Source organism: Lissotriton helveticus, chromosome 3_1, assembly GCF_964261635.1.
Source record: "Lissotriton helveticus chromosome 3_1, aLisHel1.1, whole genome shotgun sequence".
NCBI lineage: Eukaryota > Metazoa > Chordata > Amphibia > Caudata > Salamandridae > Lissotriton > Lissotriton helveticus.
Window position 1 is genome coordinate 1,067,486,410 of NC_136061.1, and position 25,409 is coordinate 1,067,511,818.

Consider the following 25,409-nt stretch of genomic DNA (forward strand, 5'->3'; position numbering starts at 1 on the left):
ATCAGGGCGGATTTAGCTAAAACGAACGAACAAGTTAAATCCCTGGACTTGAAGACTTCTAGCCTCACGACGGATGTCTCCGATCTACATTTTGAGGTCCGCGATCTACGGTCCTCTAATGACTCCTTCTCCCGTCGTTTGGAAGATTTTGAAAGTCGTTCTAGGCGGAACAACGTCCGTATTGTGGGTGTCCCTGAGAATTCAGACAACTTCAATGTCGACCTCATCGTGGAGGACCTCATCGTCAATCATCTCGCACCCAAAGGCCTGAGTAAATTCCTTGCGGTGGAGCGGGCTCACAGAGTGCCGGGTGGTAAACCTAAGCTGGGTGCTACCCCACGGCCCATAATCGCCAGGATATTTCATTTCCGTGATCGGGATGCTATCCTGCAGGCATCGCGCTTGGGTGGCCCCGTGAAATTTGAGAATACGACGGTGAGTTTCTACCCAGACTTCCCTCAGTTGGTGCAGAAGCAAAGGATGGGGTTTCATGGAGTGAAGAGACGATTGAGAGACAGGGACATGAAATACGCAATGCTATTTCCAGCTCGGCTACGTGTGGAACATGGAGATCGGACGTTCTTCTTTGATCACCCTGAGGCTGCAAGTGACTGGCTCGACACACTGCCCAGGCAGCAGGAACACCCTGAACATTCCGGTGGAGCCGGGGGTGGACTGATGGAACAGGAATAGTAATGTGACTTGGTTCGCTGGACTACCTATAGATCTTTCGTCATGGTTTGTGGATCCTTTAACTTGCTTTAATTGAGGTGGTTCTCCAGGGGTGGCGGAGGGAGTGAGTCTCTTCCTCCTCTGGGGTTTCTTTTCGTAGATTAGTTATTTGCTAGGGCGACAGGCACACTGCAAGTTGGGGGGGCCTTTGAGTCTAACGCAGGGGTGCAGGGTGGGGGGTCTTGTTTTGAGGGTAGGTTGGGGCAGGGGGGGGATTTGTTATTGTTTGGTTCACTTCAAGGCACTATATTGATGGACTTTTGGACTTGGCTTTCGCGACTAATGTGGGGTGGATGCTGCGACTACGTTCGGGATGGGGGTTAGGGGGCTCAAATTGCTGTGTTGGAATGTTAACGGGTTGGGGGACAGGATAAAACGTGGTGTGGTGTTACAACTCTTGAGACCTCTCTCCCCTGATGTTGTGCTGTTGCAAGAAACACATCTGATAGGCAATACATGCCAGGCCATGAATCGAAGGGGCTACCGTCTCCTGGCACACTCCGGCTTAATCCACTGGCTCTAGGGGGGTGGGTATCTTGGTCAGAGTCTCCCTCCCCCTTGAGATCGATGCTGTCATTCTTGACGACAGGGGGCGATATGCCGCCATTACTGGATGCTGGGAGGGGAAGGTCATCACTTTGCTCTCCGTTTATGTTCCGCCTGGCCTTCAGACCTTTGCTGACTTGGGGAGGGTGATACTGGGGCTCCCAGAAGGCATCCTTGTGGTGGGCGGCGATTTCAACTCTGTGGTCTCCGGAAATATCGATCGCTAGCCACCTAGGGATCTTGGGAGGTCCCAGTCCTGGCTGGGTGGCTTCCTTGACACTCTGGGACTGATAGATTGCTGGAGGCTGCTACACCCTGGACAATTACAATACACCTTTCATTCTGGTGCACACGGTAGTCTCTCGAGACTTGACTATATCCTGATGCCCGCAACACAGGCCCCACTTGTTAAGGAGATCAGACATTTGGCTAGGGGTATTTCAGATCACTCCCCCTTATGGCTCGTAATGGAAACGGGACCGGGAACTGAGGGCCGGGTAGCCCCGATCAACCCTTGGTATCTCCGTGACCCTAAGATCCGCACGGAATTGATCAAATCACTCGACCATTATTTTGTGGAGAATGTGGGGTCGGTGTCATCGTCTGTCTCGCTATGGGAAGCCTATAAGATGGTCATCCGCGGCCACGCCTTATCGTTAATTAATAACGCTAAGAAACGTAAGTGCGAGTCAGTGGTCCGACTTGAAACTGAGATATCAGACATAGAAAGAGAGCTGGAATCTGATGTTACCCAGGACAGGTTGCACCTTCTCAGCCTCAAACAAACTGACTATAGAGCGTTGGTCACTGATGCCGCCAAGGTGATGAATAGAGAGCAGCAAGGCCGTTTGTATGACGTGGGTGATAAGGCCGGAAAGTTGATAGCCTGGTTGGACAAGAAGGAGAGGGCTAGTCGTGTGGTTCCTTCGATTGAGAGAGCGGATGGAGTGAGAGTGACTGACCCGGTTGAGATTGTGGAGTGTTTTTCTGAGTATTTCCAAACCGTGTACTCCCCAGTATCGGACAGACCGGAACAGGATTCGCATCTGCTTCTGAGAGACATTGCTTTACCCTGCTTGTCGGATCTGGATAGGGAACTGATGGACGCGACACTCTCTGTTGAGGAGGTCGCGACCGCAGTCCGCTCTGTGAGATCGGGAAAGGCCACGGGTCCGAATGGACTTCCCATCGAACTTTATAAGCTACGCCCAGATAAAATAGCACCACATCTTCGCCCGATGTTTTTAGAATCGCTAGATGCGGGTACCCTCCCATTCGATCAAAGACTTGTGTCTATCGTCGTGATTCACAAGGAAGGGAAGCCGCGGGATTGCTGCGCGTCGTACAGGCCCATCTTGCTCTTAAACGCTGAGCCTAAAATCCTCGCGAAAGTGCTCGCGAATCGTTTAATCACTGTTGTCTGCGACCTGATCCATCCGGATCAGTCCGGATTTATTCTGCACCGAAACACGGCACTGAACCTTCGGCGTCTACATGGCGCCCTTGCGAGAGCGTCCTCGTTGCGTGAATCGGCCATTTTGGCTTCTTTGGACGCCACAATGGCGTTTGATACGCTGGAATGGCCATACCTCTGGGCTGCCCTCGCCAAGTTTGGTTTTGGCCCTGTTTTCATCAGTTGGGTGAAACTACTATATCACGACCCCTTGGCTCAGGTGGTTGTTAATGGTCGTGTTTCTGGCTAATTTTCTCTCGGAAGGGGTACTCGCCAGGGGTGCCCGTTGTCTCCGCTTCTTTTTGCCCTCGCTTTGAAACCCTTGGCGGCTTGGCTGAGGTGGGAGCCGTCAATGAAGGGTATACGCTGGACCCCTGATTTTGAGGACCGAGTATCGCTTTACGCCGCAACATCCTGCTATACCTCACGTCACCTCGGAAGTCGCTAGTAGTGCTATTCGATGTATTGACTTCCTTCTGTAAAAATTCTGGCCTTGTGATCAATTGTTCCAAGTCCTGCGTGTACGTTCTCTCTGGAGACTCTCCTCTCTTGCCGCGTGGGTGCCCAATACAGGTGGTACACGCGGGTTTCAAATACTTGGGGGTGTTTATCACCTTAGATCCTGTGGTTCGCTATGAACGTAACCTGCTGCCCCCCGCTTCAGCGCTTGCGGTCCGATGTTGAGGCATGGCGTAGACTTCCGTTGTCCCCGCTCGGACGAGCGGCTCTCTTCAAGATGATGTCACTGCCCCGATTTTTGTATGCCCTACAGAATACTTGCGATACCATCCTGGCCAGCTACTTTCGGGAGATTGAAAGCTTGCAGAGACAACTGATATGGGGTGGGCGGTCCCGCATAGCCCTTGCCAAGTTAACACTTCCTTGGTATGACGGTGGAATCGCTCTCCCGGATATTAAGCGCTACTACTGGGCCTCCCAACGGGGGCGATTAACCACGGCACGTACGATCCCACGTCGAACCCCGCGTTCGAAATGGACAGATGGTTGCTGCCTGGTGGTGACTACAACAGGGCGCTTTATACGAAATCCGCAGGGAGGATGCTCACTGGCCCTATCAAGATAGCGGTGCAAGTATGGCGTCGTGCCATGGGATGGAAGAATAGACTTACACGCGCTACTCCTCTCTATGCTTCCGAGAGGCTGGGCTCCCTATGGAAGACGAAAGGCTTTGATAGGTGGGACGTGATTGGTATATGCAGGGTGAATGATATATGGACTAAGGATAGGGTCAAAACCTTCGAGGAGTTGAGATTGGAGTATGACCTAAGTGACAAGGAGTTTTTTAGATATGCTCAGATCCGACACGCGCTGATGGCGGTTTTCCCTCCGGGTACTACTGTTCCGGAGGCGTCGCCACTTGAAGATCGGGTGCTGGATGGGCACGTTCCCGACAGTACGATTTCGCTTATTTATAAAAAATTGATAAACGATAGGACCGATCTTCTACAGCGACTTAGGGAAGCTTGGACTGGCGATGGTTTGGAGTTAGATGATGAAGACTGGCAGTCGGCCATATCTTCGCCGAAAGAGGTTGCAATTTCGGCCCGCCTCCGGTTTGTACAGCTTAAGATTCTCCACAGGATCTATGTTACCGGTCCACGCTTGGTCAGTATGGGTTATGCTTCGGATGGGCTGTGCAGGCGTGGTTGTGGCCTCCTGGGCACCTTTCTTAACATACTCTGGGAGTGCCCGGTGGTTGTTTGTTTCTGGAATCGAGTGCATGCAGTAATGGAAGAGGTCACGGGTGTTGCGTTGTTGCCTGAAGCTAGACGATGCTTGTTGAATGTTTGGGAACCAAATGATTATGATTTGGCACAGACTCAGTGGGTGACCCTTGGCAACATGATGGCTAAGAGGGATATCGCCCAGTTGTGGGGCTCTCAGAGGCCACCCACAGTTCTGGCATGGAAGGAGAATATGGACTGGTGCATGTTCAGGGAGAAGACGGTGTATGTGGCACGTGGCAGGCCTCGCAAGTGGTGTAAGATTTGGGGTCAATGGAACTCCTACCGGGAAGAAATATGTACACCTCCCTTCACACACTTGGTGGCGGATCCTCCCTCCCCTTGACCCGACATTCCTGCTATTATGTTGCTCGGACTGTCTCCGGACTTGCTGCATCCCTCAATCCTCCCATCCTGCAATGTCAATGATTGTATTATGATCTTATGCTTTCCTCCCCGCAGGACGCTTCGCCATTCGATTGATTGTACTGCCTTGATTATTTATTCTTGTTTATGTTGTTAAAAGTTTCAATAAAAAGAAATAAAAAAAAAAATGTAGATCGATATTTTGATTGCGCACCCCAAAAGATACCCTTTAACCATGCCTAGAACAAGGCCCTGTTTGGTTAAGAACAGAACAAACAACAAAAATGTTCAGAAAGTGGGTCAATGTGTTTTTCACTGCACCAAGCCTCAAATGCGTTGTAATTGTAGGTGTATACAGTTTTTGTTGATGGACGCCTGTTTGCCAAGATGACTTCACAGACTTTGGGAGGGATGTCAACCCTCAACTGTTCGGATGGAGGACCCTGGCTTGTTGCTGCTACAGAAGACCCTCTCTAAGGCATAGTCAGACCGGAGGACAGATTCCAAGCCCAGGTTTTCTGGATACCATACTCTCTGTGCTCATTATGGAGCCAGTAGGGTGATTTGGGCCCAGTCTGTCCTGATCGTCTTGAGAACTCAGGCAGGAGTGGTATCTGCTAAAAAGCATACAGGAGTCCTGAGCTCCAGACTAAACGGAATCAGAAAGTGTCTCAGAGTGAGAGTTGCTTTGGAAACTGCAATGCTGACATTGCGTGTTCTCAGTGATGGTAACTAGACCAAGACAAGGTTCTCCACATTCTCAGTAGAAAACATGTACCCTCTCCGGGTGCAGATACCATTTGTAATTCGTGAAGCATTGACCGATGAGTTTGTGTGCACTGGCGTTCAGAGATCCAGGCAGGCCATGTCCATAGGCTCAGAGCCTCCTGGCACAGGTCCCATAGCCCCACCCGTCCTGATTGTTGCAGTTTCACATGACGATGGTGTTGTCCATCAACAGCTGAACCATCCTTCCCTTTATGGATGGGAGGAAGGCTTTCAATGCCAAGCAAATCGCTCTCAGCTCCAACAAGTTTATGTGGAGCTGAGACTTTGCCTGAGACCAGAGTCCTCTGATTGCCACCTCAGATGGCTGTCCCAGTCCATAAGTGATGCATCTGTCACTATTGTAAGCTCTCTGGGGGAAGGGAGAGGTGGCGGTTGCTGAACCAACTATAGTTCATCAACCACACCTGCAGATCTTTTTCAATTCTCTCTGATATCTTGACCAGGTCAAAAAGATTCCCCTGATGCTGTGCTCAAAGGGACTTCAGGTCCCACTGCAGAGCCCGCATATGCCATCGAGCGTGGTTCACCAGGAGCATGAAGGAGGCAATCAGACCCTACAGTCTCAGAGTCAGTCTCATCCAAATCCAGGACTGAGGCCAAAATATCAGGAATATAGCTTGAATGTACTGGACTCCCCTCTGCAGAATACAGGCACAGAACTGCACTGTGCCCGTAATAGCTCTGATGAAAAGGAGTGTCTGCGAGGAAGTCAAGTGTGACGTTGGCATGTTGATAATTAACTTCAGGAACAGTATGTGCTCCGCCATAGTCTGGAGATGGGTGACGACTCTCTGGGGTGAACATGCCTTCAACAGCCAGTTGTCGAAGTAGGGGAGGACTGGAACCTGTGACCTCTACCGAGGTGCTGCAACCACCACCATCACTTTTATGAATAATCAAGGAACATTGATAAGATCAAAGTGTGGCAAAACAAACTGGAAATGCTCTTATCCCACCATGAGTCGTAGGTAGAGTCGATGGACCTGCAGGACAGGGATATGAAAATAGGCATGCTGCAGGTCCAAAGCTACCATCCAGTCGCCAGGGTTGAGCGCAGACAGGACCTGAGCAAGTGTTAATTGTTTGCCTTCTCAGAAAGGCGTCCAAATGACGCAGATCTAGGATATAGCAGGATTCCGATCTGGGTCGGAAATCACTCCGACCGAGCCGGATCCGGGGTGTTTTCCAACCGATCCAGACTCCTGGAGTCCGACCTAGCGAGTACGATGCGGCCGTATGCTGTCGGACTCGTTTCGGTCGGACTCCCATTGAAGTCAATGGGAGCCGGTCGTACAACGCGTACATGGGGATGTATGACGTTACAACGCATACTTTTACAACGCCTACCTTTACATCGCAAGTTTTACAACGCATACCATTACAACGCATAGTGCTTTTAGGCGCTGGATAGTGAATAGTTTAATTTACTATTCCAACTCCAGTCCCCGTGGATAGTAGGGAAGGTGTTGGATAGTACATTAAACCTATTCCCTATCCTAGAGCGCCCCCCAGCGCAATGCGTTGTAATGGTTTGCATTGTAAAAGTTGCGTCGTAAAGGCACTGCATGGTAAAAGTTGCGTTGTAAAGGATGTTTACCATACATGGGCTCCCATTGACTGAATGGGTACGTTCCGGGCAAGTGCGCCCCCTACTGTGAGTACGTGTTGGTGCCATCCGCACCGTACCTGCCTGTGTTGGGGAGACCCATGGGTCTCCCTGTGTCTGAGCTGTAAGGCTTCGGGTTACAGGGGGTCTGATGCGGACCCCCAAAGTCCAGCTCCGGGAGCTATTGCAAGCCGGAAGCTCTTACTCGATCCGGCTGTCCGAATCGAGCATTGTACTGGCTCGGTCTGAATTCGCCTCCATTGAGCGCCACAGTTAGCTTACGGCCGAGCCATACGGAGCGGTTCAGACCTGGAAACGATTCGGACAGAGATTCGGACTTCGACGTCCGAACCCGTGTACGAACTGGACGGAAATTCAGCCTCTGAATCCGACCCGCTAATGCCGAACCCGACTCGGAGCCCTTCCGACCGAGATCGGAATCGGCCCCTTAATGCACTATTGTGAACTATGAAATATACTTTGCAGGTTACTGTGGAACTGTGTATAATGTATCACTAACTACCATGCCTTACAATTTCTGTTTCAATATAAACTGTGACAGTGTTTTGATTTAACAATAAAAATTATTTTTTAAAAAAGACAATCCCCCAAGCAGAGAACAAGAGTATTGTTCCTTATGTGCTGAGAGATTTTCCCATATTATAAATATGGAATGTGGCAGTGCTCTCCCATTTTGTGGGAGAAATTGATGTTTCCTGCTTTGTGGTAGAAAGCAGAAAAAAACACAGCAAGCATGAAGTTAGAAACCTTCTTTTAAACAGTGCAGGTATTCTGATGTCATTTCAGCTGCTGAATGCTGAGGGTGTGCCCACGGTAAGGGTGTTTCCAATCGGGGATCCAGCAGGGGTGTTCACTCTTAGAAACTTAACAATTCCCCCATCTGTAAATGAATCAACAGAACTGAGAAGTTAGCAGACGTTAAATCCAATAACTATTGGTTGTTGCCACCAACCTCTAAATGTTGCAGTTGTACTTCATGATCTTCTAGTATTTCCATGAAATTGAGTAAATAAATGTAGATATTGTATCTCATAAAAAGTTACATTTTTGAATGTATGCATTATAGAAAAACTCATTGACAACTAGTGTTACCTTTGTTTCCTTTTTTTTGCAGAATAAATTCCAAGGTCTAGTTTTCGATTTTGTGACAAAGCAAGCCTTTGACATCACCATAATGATTTTGATTTGCCTTAACATGGTAACCATGATGATAGAAACTGACGACCAGAGTAAAGACATGGAGAAAAATTTATACAACATCAACATGGTCTTCATTATTCTTTTTACAAGTGAATGTGTTCTGAAGTTGATTTCACTGCGTTATTATTACTTCACCATAGGATGGAACATTTTCGATTTTGTCGTTGTCATTCTCTCCATTGTCGGTAAGAACATTAATTCTTATGTTCATATTTATTGAGCAATAAATTGTAAAATGTCTGTTTTACTTGTCCGTGATGTCCTCTTGGCTGGATCCTGATCTTTCCACAAGCAGGAGGTACGGATCCATTTCGATTAAAGTACAAAATTCCACCAATGCTGCCTGAAAATGTCCATATGCTCAATAGGACGACTCAAAAATAGGAAGGTGCTGACACAGCCAATATCAGGGCCGGACTGGCAGTAGCAGGCGTCGCGTGTTTCCCCGGGATACTGGAAGGGTGGTGGCGGTTTTGCAGATGAGCTGCAATATCGGCCCCCGGTACAAAAGCAGCAGTGCTTCACACGTGGATGGGGTGTTACAGGCTGGTCCAACACAATTGCCAGGGCTACTTTGGGTTCCCAGTCTGGCCCTGCCCAATATACACCATGCCCTTCGTTATTAGTATTAACCAGGTGTAGTATTACATCCAATAAAGAGGGAAACTTGTAATGAGGCCCTTGTTGTCTTCTTTTTCCACCACTAAAGAAAGTTCCCTATTTACTTCATAAAGCTTGTGAATCAGAATACAGTAATATTCTGTTTCAGTGCCCTGGTAGTTTTCCCTCCCGTTGGTTAATTACTTTGCTTTGTAGCTCTCCCTGTAAGCTACCTATGTGGCAGATTCATCACAAGCACTGGTTACCTTTCCTTGTAGTTTCACATGCCTAGTAACCCCAGCCAGTTTGTGATCCCTGACCAGATTTAATTGTATGCACTGGAGACTCTGCTAGAAACCAAGAATGAAGCATTCCCAGAAGGGAAGAAACCTGCTATTAACTTAGAGAGACTCTTATTAATAGTACTAAAGAGATTTTTTAATAAAAACATTTCCTATAGTACAATCTCCAAAAGGTAGATATAACTCTCCATTCAGCCAAATGGCAGAAAACTCTCAAATGCGCACTGTCAGTGCACAAAGCCTTTGGGCTACCGCCCTTGAATGAGATACACTCCACTATTTCCTCTCTACATTCAAGTGAATCCAGTTTTTGCACACTGAGGGCCTCAATAGCCAGTTTTGGACTCTGCATTGTCTTTACTCATAAACCGATTGGACTGTCCTATCTTCTTATGTGCGGAGACTTGATACCCCTAGTAAAACACCTTTGTAAATAGCAAACAATATTACACTTACACGAAAAATACATTTCACTTTGTGAATCAGGCCCTACGTTTTGCAGTTTCTTAAACTACCTTTACCATATGTTTAATATAGTGGGTCCTTTCACAGGCTATGGTATATACTCTTTAATGACTATAGGCTAAAGAAGCCAGAGTTGCTTCCACCGTCTTTAGAATGAACGAGATTTCGGTCCGAGAATGATACTCATTTCATCTTCCCAGACTAACCTGTTCAAAAAACTTAGGGCCCCATTAGGATGTCGGGCGGATCGCCCCCGCCGGGCCGGCGGTAGTCACCGCTGGCCCGCCGGGGGTGATTCGCCCGCCATCCATGCAGCAAAGCCCCCCGCCATATTACTATGGCTGGGGGGTCCGCGGCGGACGGAAAGACCGTCCACCGCTTTTCCGCCCAGTCGACAAGTCGACCGGGCGGAAAAGGGTTCAATATGGTGGCGGTGTCTGTTAGACACCGCCAGCCATATTACAATGGGGGCAAAAACATGCCTTTCCGTGGTGGCATTGCCGCCACCGAAAAGCATGCAGTGTTTGCTTGCGGGGGATCGTTGCGGGCCCCTAGGGACTCTGGGGAATGGGGGGGTGCACATGGGGGGTACCATTTCAATGTACAACGTGGCAGGCACCGGGCGGTGCCTGTCACGTTGTGCATTGAAAGGCACAACTTGCCTTTGTGGCAATGCCGGGGGCGGTGCTTCCAGCACCGCCCGCCGCAATGTGACAAATGCGCCATCCGCCCGCCAGTGTGGCGGGCGCATCCTAATTGAGGGTGCGGGACCGCCACAAGCATTGCGGGCGGTCCCGAATCCCGGGGCGCCCGCCATACTAATGACCCCCTAAGGGTGTGATTTAGAATTTCAATCGTGTATTTCGACTGGGAGCATAATCTGTTATAGATGTCAGCAGAGTGGCAGGTGGCCCAGCATTATCCATTGTTGACATTGGCACTGAGGGTCATATGTGTATTGTGATTGTGTGTTTTATATATTGCCAAGACTTTTTTGAGAATATTGTACCACTTTCCAGGATAAACTAAACACTTCTAATGCATCAATCAGCCGCAGACTGAACATACCAAACAATGCTTTTTTAGAACTTATAGATACAAAAAATACTTTCAAATATGTTCTTACCTATCCAAACAAAAATTACAATATATTTCATGACTCGCTTTTGAAAAAATAATAAAGATCTAACAATAAATGTTTTCATATTTTAACTTAACAAACTCCTTAAAGAGTTAAAGTGCCCTTTAAAGATGTCTCCAACGTGTATTGAATCTACTGAATGCTTTGCTTCTCATGCAGTAGCAGCATTCTGAGCTCTGAATTACAGACATTTTACCAGCCATTCTGAAAGCCTCGGGGTGTCTATTGACTTTTTAATGGATGTTATCAGTGATTGAACCACGATCAATAGACATTGACCAGTACTGTGGCTCTAGCATGATTCCTTGACCTACTGGCATCCCCAAAGAAGCTTTCTTGAAATGTAGCTGGGAAATGGTTAATATGACTGCCTTAGAAAGCAACAGAGTGACACTCATAGGCTCATTACGAGTCCTGGTGGTTCCAGGACTGGAAAAATAAAGAGGATGAAATGTTTTCGAAGCATAAAATGCAGGAATTGGTGTTCCCATGCAGTGTTTACTGCTTTCAGCTTTATGTGTAAATCTTGGCTTAATGTTTACATGGAGGATTTTACAAAGAGTGTCTGATGCTCCTCTTCAAGCAGCCGAGTCAGAAGAAAATTAGAATGCTGCCTCCAACTTACATCTAAACTTCATCTCTTTCTGAATTAGGGTCATAGATGAATGCAGATGCAAAAAATAGACATGTTACAATGCACGTGTTTACAACACATGCCTATACAATGCAGTAATTACAACAACCGCATTGTTACTACGCATGCCATTACAACGCAAGTCATTTCACCGACTTGCTGTAGGCTGGCCCATGAGTTTGGAATAGTAATTTGCTATTCCAATTCCAGTCTGTGCAACGGTAGGGAAGGCATTGGATTTAAAATCCAACACCTTCTGCCCCCTACAGTAAGTCTTTGTAACAACTTGTGTTGTAATGGTATAAAATGTAACAACGTGGTCGTTGTAATGACCGCGCTGTAATGGCATGCTTTGTATCACATGCGTTGTAAACTATGTTTACCCAGATGCATCCCTTTACAGAATTGCAATTGTGACACTTGTTCTTTCTACCCACATTGAGGCCTATAACCTTAAGGTTGCACAACCTTATAACATCTGACAGCCAACAATGCCTGATACACCCCTCTCTTTAAGCCTTATCATGGCATTATGCATCTATTATGCTTGTGATTTGGTCTCAAACCTCAGATACCCTTTCTTTGCAAACAATTAACCTGCGATCCCGTCTCTCTCCCAGCCCAACACCGTGCATTCACCTACTATTGAGTTTGAGTGTTGCTGCTACATGCACCTTTAACTAGACTCCATTCCCTACCCATGGAAGAGCACCTGCATCCCTTTCCCGGTGGGTGCAGGTGCTGTCTATCTGTAATGACTTGGTTTTCTCTTATATTTTGGTGCCTCTGTCAGTTACCAAGCCAATACTTACCACAGTCCTTCTCAGGACTCATAAAAACACCACACTTTAGAATACTTACCTGAGAAAGGAATAAACACTAACAACATATAAGACCATTGCCGAGGAGCTCGCAAATAACAACAAGTCACACCACCTCCCCATCCAAAAGGGTACACAGTAAATCACAACACCTCACCATCTGAGAGGGTACACAGCGCATGCTCCTCCTAGCAATGTATTGGATAGAATAATTAGAATTTAGACATTCCTGCTGGGAGCCGATTTCCTTTCCGTATCAACAACTACCCATTAGAGGGGAAACTTACCCATCCTTCTGTAAGCACTTGGTAAAAAAGGGGCCCGACCTTCCCTCACAAGGAATACAAACAAATTATATGCTCTGTTTTTTTTATTACACAATGATATAATGACAAAAGAACGAAATAACTAAACATCACAGTAGACATTCTTCACAATAGCAATTACTGACATATACATATATGTAGAAGCTGAAAATAAAAATAATAGTTAGATACAATAGGTATACATGGAACACCTCACCATAATCTTAGGCATCTTGCATTCGAAGAAGGGTCCGCCTCTCTCTCTCTCTGGTTCAGTCAGGACTCTCTGTTCCACAGTCACGACTGCACGTCTGCACTGTGATGTATCACCAGACCACCAAACCACCAGACCAACATCTCACCCTCTCTCGGACCCCCTTTCTCTAATATAGAATGCAGCTCTCCATTGAAGTTTCTAGCAAACTCCGCCTACCGTTCTCACTGGATTCCTGTAGCACCTCATACCAAGAGAGCACAACAAGCAGCTGGCCAAACGTTTTGCTATGACGCCGGCATCGAGTGAGCACATTCCTCTGATAAGAACCAGTCCTCTCTAGTTTAGCAAGAGCAAATAACAACTAGGAATTAAAACATAACCTCTCACCTAAAGAGGCTCAGAGGATGGCTGCAGTTTAGAATATGGAGTTGCTCAAGCATAGGCCTCTACTCCTGCAAAGAGCCAAAACTAGTATGCAAGAAGGCATAAGATCATGCCAAAGCCAATAGGCAAGCCCTGCCATTAAGCAAGATGAAGTCAGAAACAGAAAGAGACATAATCAAACCCTTCTTTGTAGCTTCAGGTCCACACATCACTATGTCTATGTGATAATATAAATTGCAAAGCAAGATAACATGAAAGCATGTCAAAGGCAATAGTCAGCACTGCCATAAAACAGGGTAAAGTCAGAAACAGGCCTGAATATCACTATATTAGGCTAAAATATGCTGAGATGGAGGTGGGCAACGGTCATAACCGACCCAATCATTGAAAATACCTCGGTCACTACACTATCTCATATCCTTCTCATAAACTCTGCAGTAAGACAAGCAAACAAGCATTGTACCTCGCTTGGCTTTCATGTTTATAATGCAGACAGTGAACACACAGTGGCAGCAGAATGTCAAGCATTTGAAAATATGACGCTAAAACTACTGAGGCATATAACTGCTGGCATAATGGCAAGTAAATGACAGTATATCCTTCCTCGATATGCCGGTCATGCACTGCATTCATCTCAATGTCCCATTAGCATGTGGACAGCCAAGGCTGTCTGTAGACAGACTCTAAAAAAACATAAGAACAGTAGACACAAAAAAACGAGCTCTAAACGAACACCAACCCTTCATCCCACGACTTAATGTGGAATTAGCCCAAATGTATGCTTCCCGCTGACTGCTTGTGTAGTCGCTTGTGAATTATTCCATTTAATAATACTGATCTTACTCCCCACAAGAAGAGATACATTTGTGATTCATTTTAAGTTTATGGTTTGAATAACCATAGCTTTCTTAGATCCTAAACCTTTTATTTTATTTTAGAAAAGCCTCAACAGAGTATGTTGTCTCATACGAGCTTTGCTTATTGAACCAGCATTGCTAGAATTTGAATTTGAATTTAAAATTATTTGTAAAGCGCGCTTTCACCAGCGGTTTCATGGCGCTGCAACAAACCTCAAAGAAGGGGAAAGTGAGAGAGGGTAAAAACAAGGGAGCAGAAGTAACGAGAGGCCTAATTGAAAGCTTTGGCGAACAAATAGGTCTTAAGCTTTTTTCGAAATTGAGGATAAAGGGGGGTGGACCTAAGCTCTAAAGGCAAGGAATTCCATAGAGTAGGTGCGAGGGTAGAAAACTTAGAGCCTCCCCATTTCTTCCTTCGGAAGCGGGAAACTGTCAGAAGGGCTTGCGAAGCTGAACGTAGTGCTCTAGTGGGAACGTAGGGGGCTAGCTCTGATATAATGAAGGCCGGGGCCATGCCCAGTCGTGCTTGACAGATGATGGAAGCAATTTTAAACTGGACCGTTCACGAACAGGAAGCCAGTGAAGGGATTTAAGAAGGGGTGTTACATGATGGAATTTTGGGAGATTAAAAACCAGCCATGCCGCCTGGTTCTGTATCAGTTGCAAACGCCTTAAGCTGTATGCAGGTAAGCCTGCATATAGGGCGTTGCCATAATCCAGGCGGGAGATAACCATTGCCAAGATGATCGTTTTCAGGGCATCAAAGGAAAAAAAGCGGGATACCTTGCGTATAGTGCGGAGTGACAGAAAGGAAGAGGACACCACCGCGCTAACCTGGGAGTGAAGGGTGAGATCAGAGTTGAGTTTGATGCCTAGAGTTTTAACTCAGGTGGAAGGGATAGGGGCTAGCCTCAGCCTTTCTGAATTGGAAAATAAATCATTAAAATTTCCAAGCCATTTCCTGTGCCAAAACTCACATATGAGAACACATTACATTCAAATTCATCACCAGCCTTCAATGATTTGAGTTTGATTGCTTTAGACAACAATTTCTTCTTTATAAATGAAACCTATGTAGTTCACCAACACTGTAAAAGACCTAACTTCCTCCATAGAAAGATACAATGTTACATGGCACGTGATTTGCACGACAGATTGACACATTGCCCTGGGTATCCGGGAATATACTTTTTGTATCTTTTTATTTATTGAGGTTTTCCTTCTGCTTCTATTGTTCTAAAATGACTAGAAAGGGCAGATTTGAATGGCGTGAGCGATACTCGAAGGCTTCTGGCTTGGTCTTTATAGACGCAAGCTCATTGGTTAGAATGGTCACAGGTCAATGATTTCTCAGCTATAAACCCACAGTGTCTAATACTCTGCTCTACTCTAACAGGAGGTTTAAGGCTCCAGCTGGACCTCCATATTCACCATTGTTTTGATTAATTAATGTGGCCGTTGTGGTTTGTGAGCATTTAATGTTTTGTATTTCACTACGGAAATGCAGATACAATTTTGTTATTGGGACTCAGGTCACACCCTCTGCCCTTGACTGGAGCAAGAGCCAGTGCCTGATGGTAAAGATTGTTATGATGAATGGACTGAGACAGGTACGGTGTTTGAGAATGTTAAGTATAGTTAGCCCTCAACATTACTTTGAAAATGTCTTGCTTGATCAGTATTACTTGGTCAGTACTCGCTTGTTGCAGGTGGATACTCCTCCAGACCATTCCATAATATTAAGAGTTTCTCTATTCCTTTGTTGTCTACCAAGAATTCAGCATTGGACCCTAAGGAACATAGGCTTGTACCGGTAACAGTGCAGCTGAATATTTCTTTCTTGATCATTCAGATTACTATGAATGTTACTACATTTGAGAGTGCTCAAATACCCTTATTCACAATCCAGTGCCTGAATTCGTGTTTGGCACTTTAGAGACCTTAGAGTTGCACCCTAATGGTCAACCTATTCCTGGGACTGCCACACTAGTGATATTGAGGCGTTCTGATGGAGTCTATCCCTTTTGATTTAAACAGTAGCTCTTGCTGCCACTTGCTTCTGCCTTTGTGTGAATTTGTGGCCCATAGTACTAGGGCATTTGAAGTGGCTTCTAGCTTCCAGTAGGTGTAGGAGCCAGGGACTTAAGAGGTAGCAGATGCATTACCGCAGCCCCTTGGAGGATATGTAGAGCAGATAAAGGAGAGAAACTCCTCTTCTGGTACAGATGTAATTGTCACTGAAGGAGCTGGAACTGGCAAAATGAGTGACAGGATGCCAGATTTGTTGCTTTGATACATTAACACCAACCATATCCTCTCAATCCCGCATTTAGATGGAGGGACTGAACCGTAGAGCTTCAGTGGATATACTTAAGGGCACTCTTTTCTGAGTAGTTAGATAATGCAACCCCTCCCCACCATCAACCTTTACATGCTCTTCTATCCTTCAGACCTAAGTAACTCAAGGCCTGATTTACAGTTCATCTGACAGGTTACTCCATCACAAACATTATAGATATCCCGGCCACCTTATTGCAAACAAACTAATTGAAACTCATGGCCAACAAGGAGTAAGCCAAGGACCTGAAGATACGACGGTTTCATGTACAAAAAAGGTAGATAACTGCGCACAACAATGTCTACTGACCCTCCAACAAAATCAGCAAGAGGTCAGCACCAACAATCAATCTAGCCCACCACAATATAACTCTGTGGAAAGCTTAAACATAGTTCAAGATAGCATTCCAAATTTCCGACAATCTAGAACCATGACTAGAGGACCCAGAAACCAGCTTTAACAACCAACCAGCAACCGGTCCTAAGACACAGTCCAGTATCTCTGAACGCTCAACCTTTCAGTTACACTGCCGTGAATCTTCCAGCCCGAGTACCCAATTTTTTAGATCAACAAACAAAACCTGACACAGAAACTGCTCCAAAGCTCCACCAAAACCCATCACCAGCCCTAGGTAATCCGGATGACCAAAATTTAATAAAACAGACATTACAAACAAATTATCTCTCCCACAGACATTACAAACAAAGTATCTCTCCCCACAGAACTCACTATCCTCCCTCTCTTCACCTAGCTTGGACGATAAACATCCCGAAGCAGACTTACCATCTCTCTATAAATAAAACGGACCCACGCGATCAGTCCAAGGACAATTGCCACAAACGGATGACCAGCCCACCACCAACTGTGACATGTCCTTCCTAGCCTCCCAAGAGTGGGAAGACCTAGTTGCCTCTTACACATTCGACCCTAGTAGTCGACCAAAAGTCTCGCAAACAGTAAGAAGCAGTACAGGACAAAACAACAAAACCCTAATTTGAGAATCACTCCTAAGTTCCATGCAATATTCGACTGCGGCCTTGCAATACCAATCTCATAAAATGGACCTTCAACTTACAGTATTGCAGTCTCTCGCCGATTTTACTTCGGGGATAGACAAAAAGCTAGGCGAGCTGAACAGTCTAATAAAGAGAGGGCAGGCAGCGGCCCTGAAAACACAGTCTGTGCAACAAGACTGCTTATGTGCTCCGATTGTGGACAAATTACAAACGTTACCCACGACATTGGCAGACCTTCTGTCGACTCTGAAACCAAAAGCAGAACCACAGATAATAGCAAAAAAAGGCACCCCGAGGGACAAAGCCGAATCATCGAGCACACAACTACTGGCGCCAATATTACTAAACAGCGACACTCTTCCCGAAGGCAGCACCCCCCGCCGAGGATTCAACAAAATCGACCTTGCTGGTAGTAAAAGCTTAACAAAAAGGAAAGGCAGGAATAAGAAATCCACAGTCCTGGCCCATTACGCTACCGACTCCATCCCAGTAGGCATACTCAAAACAGAACTAGTTAACGAAAATACACCAAACGAAGAAGAGCTAGACCTGCTAAATAGCACGAAGATCCAGTCTACAAGCCCTGAAACAACAAAGCAGCAGCAAAATACAACAAGCTCCCTACCAGGCTCCCGCAGAAAACATGTCGAAAAGAGCGTAGTGACAGGGTCTCCACCTGAGAAGATTCTGCCTCCCATTGCCTCCGCTAAAGAGATGCACCAAACGAGTATACACCAAGGGTAAGAGGCACCAGCAGCCTCACTAGGCAGAATGGTGCTATTTAAAGGAATACACCAAACAACAACATCTCTCTGCCAAGTTGCTTGGGAGGACCAAAAGAGGTCCCAACAATCTCTGTGTCACAACCACAAAAATGACATCATAGCGCACGACATAGACAACCACACACAAAACTTAAACTATAGCCATAACTCCAGAGCACTCACAGCAAATCTTCCAGATCATGGGCCCCTTCAAGATAGCGTAAATAATAATATAAGAAAGCCACTCCAAATGCTAGAACCTCGTGTGCACAAAGTGACTACCAATAATAGCTCAGAGTCACAAAATCAGTCCATAACAACGGCCGAAGGGTCAAGCATTATAATATTTCACCCTCAATATAAATCTAGAGGCCGTCTGGACATATTGAACAGAGGGAACATTCTGTGGCTCCTACAATCCATCGCACCTTTAGTAAACATTGAAACCCTTGACCTACAGTCAGTGGAATTTCTATTCCCCAACAACACCCATAGTACAGAGGCTACAAGAACAACCTGGCGAACCACAGAGGTTGCAGGCAGAATCCTCCGGCAAAGGGAAAGCTTCATAAACTGGGGGATAGGCCTAGAATCCATCCCCAAACCCCCCATACCCAGCTCCTTTCCTTAATGTAGAACTAACCAACTCAAGTCGGACGACCTTTTCAGTCCTGAAAGGAGAAAGAAGTAGTACATTAGGTACCACAATTGAAGCAAACTTGGAAATTGCACTGCAACCGACTCAAGTTCCCTTAGACTCGCAGCTTATTTTACTGTCTAATAACAGGACTGACGCCCATCGGCAAATAGCACCGCCACCCTCGCCATGACAGGTAACTAATCCAGCACAGCCTTCAAGGAAAGAACGCGACGGGATTGCTATTTGTGTCTGGAACGTTGATGGTCTAGCATCAAAAATGCATGACCAAGAGTTCACAAATTATCTGACTACCTTCGACATTATCTTGCTTCAAGAAACTTGGGCTGATTAGCCTCTAGACCTGCAAGGCTACGTCACCAGCTCATTGCCGGCAGCAAAGATGTCAGCCTTTGGTCGCCGCTCGGGGGGCTTGCAGCTCTCTGCCTCAATAACTAAAACTGGTGAGCTCCTCCCTGTCACTGTACACCTAACTCCACCAACCTGCATTCAAGGAATAAAGGTAACTCTTAGGCAAAACCCCCCTAAAAAGGAAATTATAATAATAAACGTTTATGTTCAACCGAAACAAAAATCAAAGGCAGTGAAAGAGCTGCTACTTGAGCTACAGAGAGTATTGGCAGAAGAATCAACGGATCTCACAGTCCTGGCTGGCGACTTCAACATGCAACTCTTAGGGTCTACCAAGGAAGACGACTCACCGCAGGACCTCTCGAGAGCATGGGGAATTCCAAAACAATGCCAAACACAGTCCACTAAGCCGCCAAGTATAGCAACAAACTTAGTTAGGGGCTTAGAACACCTAAATATGAGAGCCCTGAAAGGACGGTTTACAGACGATATTCCACCAGCAGCTACATACCACTGATCTGTTGAATCATCACATCTCGACTTCACTTTTACAACATTGTCCCTGTTTAATAAAGTAGCCACCTTCAAGATTGGTAACAGTAACTTTAGCGACCACCTCCCACAAGAGTTGAATCTTCTAACAAGAGCTTGCCAAATCCCAGAAACCATCAATTCCATCTTGTCGGAAGAAACAAGCAACCTAAGAAGAATAAAAATGCAACTCCGCCAACATTGATAAAATAGCAATAGACGCCCAAGCTCTATACATCCAAGATCAAGATAATTCAATGCATCCAATAGGAAGCTGGGAATCATTCACCAAATCTTTAGGAGACAAATATTCACAACGCAACAGTCAGAAGCAAGGGAAAGTGGCAGCTGCTTCATCTGATCCATTAAACAGCCCTGTCTCTAAAAAACGAAAACAAACTATAAATCAAACTTTTAAGCGACTGCGCAAATTCCCAAACAATCGGAAATCGCAAGGTACACTCCGCGAGTTAAGGACAACTCTAAAAAGAGGGAGATGGGAGAAGAAAAGGGCAAAAGATAATGAACTCTGGGCGAAACATATGTTTGACGCAAAACAGAAAAATAGTGCTAACTTCTGGAAAACAGTCAATAAATTGCAGCACCCCAATCATCAAGGTATCAGCTCCAATATCACCAAAGCTACCTGGGTAGACTACCTAACAAAACATTTCAATGACCAAGAACCTGAAATAACAGCTCCTCTGGGCTACTCGTAGCATGCCAGCACAAAAAATACCATTCGAGAGGGTATAAACCAAGAACATGTGAGCACTGAATTACCGATCCTGCTGCAGCCAGAAGTAGCTCGTCCGTCAAACCAGGACTCAAAATCCTGTTCAGAAGACCTGCAAAAAAAACTCCTGGCCGATGATATATGCAAACAAATCTCCAGAGGCAGACGGGCAGGAGCTCCGGGCCCGAATGGCATACCACCTTTGCTATATAAGCAGGACGCGGATTTCTGGAGCCATGCACTAGTTCCAGTAATAGGGCATGCTATAAGAACAAAAGGAATTCCAGAGTCATGGCGAGGCTCCATCATCAGCCCCATATTCAAGCAAGGGGCGAGATCCGACCCAAACAACTATCGCCTGATAGCCTTGATCGACACAGAGGCTAAATATTATGCAAGAATTGTCCTTAAAGACCTGGTCGCTTGGTCTACAAGAAGCAGTATAATACCTATGACCCAAACTGGCTTTCGTCAAGGGCTAGGAACTACAACAAATATTATGGCCATAACTATGCTTATGGAAGCAGCGAGGCAAGGTAAACATCCGTTGTACCTTTGCTTCATTGATTACACCGCGGCCTTCGACCACTTAGACCGCCCCAAACTTTGGTTAAAGCTGAAAGAATGGGGGATTCCGTTAACCCTCCTAGACCAACTCATTCAGCTGCATACCGACACATGGGTCAGAATTAAACTAGGCGAAGGAAGGCACCTCTCAAGAAGAAGAATTACAAGTAAGGGCTTAAAAAGAGGATGCATCTTGGCCCCTTTGCTCTTCAGCCTCTTCCTGGCAGACCTGCCAGCAGAACTGGATGCTTGCTCTTCAGACTCCCCGAAGCTTGGCGCAATGATACTGACAAATTTACTTTATGCTGATGACCTAGTGCTGATCAGTAGAACTCCGATAGGACTTCAGCACCTTTTAGATGTTACCCACAACTTCTCAAATCGGAACGCTCTAAAAATAAATTTAAAAAAATCAAAAGTTATGAGCGTAAACCACCGTAAGAATACTAGTCACAGTTGGTACATGGAAGGTAAACGCCTGGACCAAGTAAGTTCCTACAAATACTTGGGCGTACTCCTAGATAATAACACTTCCTTCAAACCACAACTTAAATCTTTAGGAAGGAAGGGAGTAATGACCTGCATGGCATTAAAGCCCCTGAAGAAATTGCTACCGGACTTGACACTTGACCCCCTCTTAAAGGTCCTGCGTGCAAAATTGCAACCAGTAATCACCTACGGGAGCGAATCCATGACAGGAAGAGATGCTGCTACCCTCGACTGTATAATCGCAACCTCCTACCGGGCGATATTTCAGCTCCCCAAATATTATTTCTCCTGCGCAAATAAGGCTGGAATTTGGGATCCAGAAACAGGAAATAGAAAGGCAGGGAGCTTTCTTAAAGAGTTGGCACAAAATCCGAGCTGGTGAGAGAGGGTCCTTGAATAACCTCCTTTGGCTAAAGCTGACCCGCACTGGAAAATCTCCAGTTAACGTCTACCTACAGAACTCTCTCCAGGCCCTCGGCCTGGCAGAAGCCTGGAATACATCAATGGGCCATTTGGTTTTTAAAAAAATAGTAACAAAGTCGACCAGGCTCAGCTCTGCTATAGAGGACAAGAACTTGGTTTCCAAGAGAGCTCATGGCTGGGTTGTACTTAACAACTACAATGTCCTAAAACCTCAGCCCTACCTCATGGACGGATCTAAGCTCGAGATCAAAGAAAAATTCTTAAAACTACGGCTGGGAGTCGGCCCGATCAACCCGTTCATGCCACCGTGGGAAAGAAGAGAAACTGATTACTTGTGCCGTTTTTGTGCGAAAGACCCTGAGACCCTGATTCACATTATATGCATATGCAAGAAGCTGGACGACATACGGAAAAGCCTGCAAAAACCACTATTTAAGCAGCATGGAGCAAGGTCCTGCAGACAGGCAGTGATGCTGCTTTTTAATCCTTCTTTTTTGCAGCTAAACTGTCGCCTTACAAAATTCTTTGATCTGATAGCAGAGAGATTGAAAATTATTTGCTGCCAATAGCAGAGAACAACCATGACTATAACAGACTCTGAACTGGCCCGCTGCACTGGTTTTAACATTACGCAGTACATATAATGATCTCAGAAAGACCTGCTATCTTGTGTCAGCAGTGCTACTTCAATCGGAATAATTTTATGTCTTTTAGTACCAATGCAAGGTAGTTTTTAAACTTAGACTCATTTTAATTGTTTATTCAAGCAACTTTTTTAGATATCAACCTGTAATGCTCTGAATGCAACGGTTTTAATTAATCATGCATAATAAAAAATGACTTACTTACATTTTTCAAAATGTATTTATTTAGAGTATTTTACATAGTGTGAACATGACACAAGGGTATCAGAGTGCTGAACTTATGGTTGCTAGCCCCTCGGCTGCGCCGACGATTTTACGGAAGTGCGGCACTTGCGGAAGTGCGGCACTTCCGCAAAACGGGCGGGGCCGCGTCGGCCATTGGCCGACGGCAGCACCAGCGAGGTAGTGCTGCCATCGGCCAATGGCCGACGGCAGCATGGAAGGGGATAAACAAAAACAGATTTATCAAAAGAAACAAACTCAAGTAAGATATGGTATGTTGTCACAGAGATAATATCAAATGTCCTTCATTCACTTATTAGGCCATTGGATAGAATCTTCAGGGTGGCTTCTTGAGTCTGTTCATAATCCGTTCAGATCCAGGTACCCGGGGAGTAGAGATGTGGATGTGCTTCGGTCCTGTACAGAGAATACTGTCATTGTGGTGCCCTTAGAGCTCAATGGATAGGCTAACGTAGAGATTATGAGAGGAATCTATTCATTATGAGAGGAATCTATTAATTAGTATATTTTTCACCTCTTTTTAACAAGCGGGTCAATAGTTCTGATGGCACCTTGGGTGATAAGGAGCTTCAAATCCTTGGATCAGCTCCAGAACAAGAGTGTGTGTAGGTCTTTTGTTTTCTGAATCTTGAATATTCAAGCCTGAGAGAGTTTGAGCGGCTGCCTCCTGAGATTCGGATCTTTTCTGCCGGTTACCTTAGTTTATTAAAATGTGAGACTTTGTGTGTGAGGCAAGCAATTTAGCAATTTAGGCATTGGCTATAATGCACTTGTAATATGGCAAATGGATACCCTGCACCCTTGTGACATAGGAACCTGTCCTTTGAACTCTATATCAGCTTCCCAAATTGTTAATTATGCTGGAGCAAGGGCTGGGAGTTCATACGGCCCCATCTAAACAGGAAATAATAAACATTCCAAAAATAACTACAAGTTCAGGCAGCCTGGGTCTTCCTCTGCAGCATAACCTGTCTGGGGGGATGGAGGCGCACTCTAGGATTCAATGCTTCTCTAAATTAATAGTTTTAAACCAAGGGTGCTACACTACTGTTGTGTGTTGACATCACACGCTAATTAACCTTGAAGTCTTACAGGATGAAACCCTGGTTGTAGTGTGCATTGTTCCTGCTGAACAAATTGGTCTAATAATAAATTCTTGTATTAATTAACATTTTTCTGCACGACCATATGACAACAGAGGGTTGCCTAAATAAAGCAAATTCTTAAATCAAAAAAAGTAGTTTTGTACAATCCAAGTTTTTCTAAACAATATATCCTTGCGTCACAATTCCCGTATTGATCGGTGCATAGCTGTCACAAAGCCCAGTGCATTTCGGGACTCACAGGACCCTTCCTCTGGGGAAAGTGTTCTGTGAGCAAAATAATTTTCAATGTATGTATTACTTACAATACAATATGTTTCGATAGATAGAAGTGGTTAAAATGTGAGGAGAGTCCCATGTCCAACTAAAAAAGAACAAGTGGTATACTTTTTTAAATAGTCTTAGTGAGCAAATGTAAATGAAAATCACCTCTACATGCTGTTTCCACATTTTGATATCACCCATGTACCAACAAGATGAACGAATATGGTGTAGCTTCAGTGGTGTTATAAAGAGAGCTAAGTAAGATGATGATAGTGGCAGTGGAAGATAAAAGATAAATATCGAGGTCCGTGATGTGCTGTGTTCATACCTGGGCGGTATCAATCTGCCCAACAAGTTTAAGTTTAAAATATTTATTGAGCGCAACATACACCTAGACGGTTTCTACAACGTAAAGCTACGCCGGAAAGACGACAAGATATGTGGGAGGGATCCTGCAAAGTAGACAAATATGTAACATTGGTATTCACCTCCCGTGGGCCAGAAACCATACTGAACAGTCTGTCAAAAAAACATGTTGGGTGGAAATAGCCAGGACGTTACCAAAATATACCCTTGAGCAAATTCTCCCTATGAAACGAATATGCGTAGTACCGTGTCAGAATAATAGCTGCATGAAAATCACTCCTACTCAAGCAAAGCATGAAGCAGAACAACAATGAAAACGAAATAAACGTGCATGCACGCACTCACCCGAGCTGCGGATGCGACGTTCGTGGATAGTAGCAAAGCTGAGACTCTGCAGTCTCACACAGAGTTCCCTACAGTTAAATGCGCTTTGAGCTTTCACCCTAGACTTTAGGTACCAGGGTGTTGAAATCTCAACACAAAAGAGGCGCCTTAAAGCAGTTCCAAGGAGCTGCTTATTGTTGCCTCTTCCCAGCTGGGCATGCTGATGAGGAGAATCAGCAATCCAGGCAGGCAGGGCCAGACAGGATAACAAATATTATCTCCTCAGCCTCCTCCATCTAGTCTCTCAGCTTATATCTATCACATTAGCCATGCTGGCTCAACGAGTTGAGAACCAAATTTGGCTAGAGGTAAGAAGCCATAGAAGATATAAGTCAGGTAAGAGCTGCT

General features: G+C 45.5%; 1 protein-coding gene across 1 annotated transcript in view; it reads left to right on the top strand.

The window, feature by feature from the left end:
* LOC144823272 (sodium channel protein type 2 subunit alpha-like) overlaps positions 1-25,409 on the top strand; it is a 662,530-nt gene that overhangs the window by 607,231 nt on the left and 29,890 nt on the right. Inside the window, exon 28 of the mRNA XM_078681628.1 lies at positions 8,373-8,643. Within this exon, the coding sequence (XP_078537754.1) occupies positions 8,373-8,643 (271 nt within the window). The remainder of the gene's footprint in view (positions 1-8,372; positions 8,644-25,409) is intronic.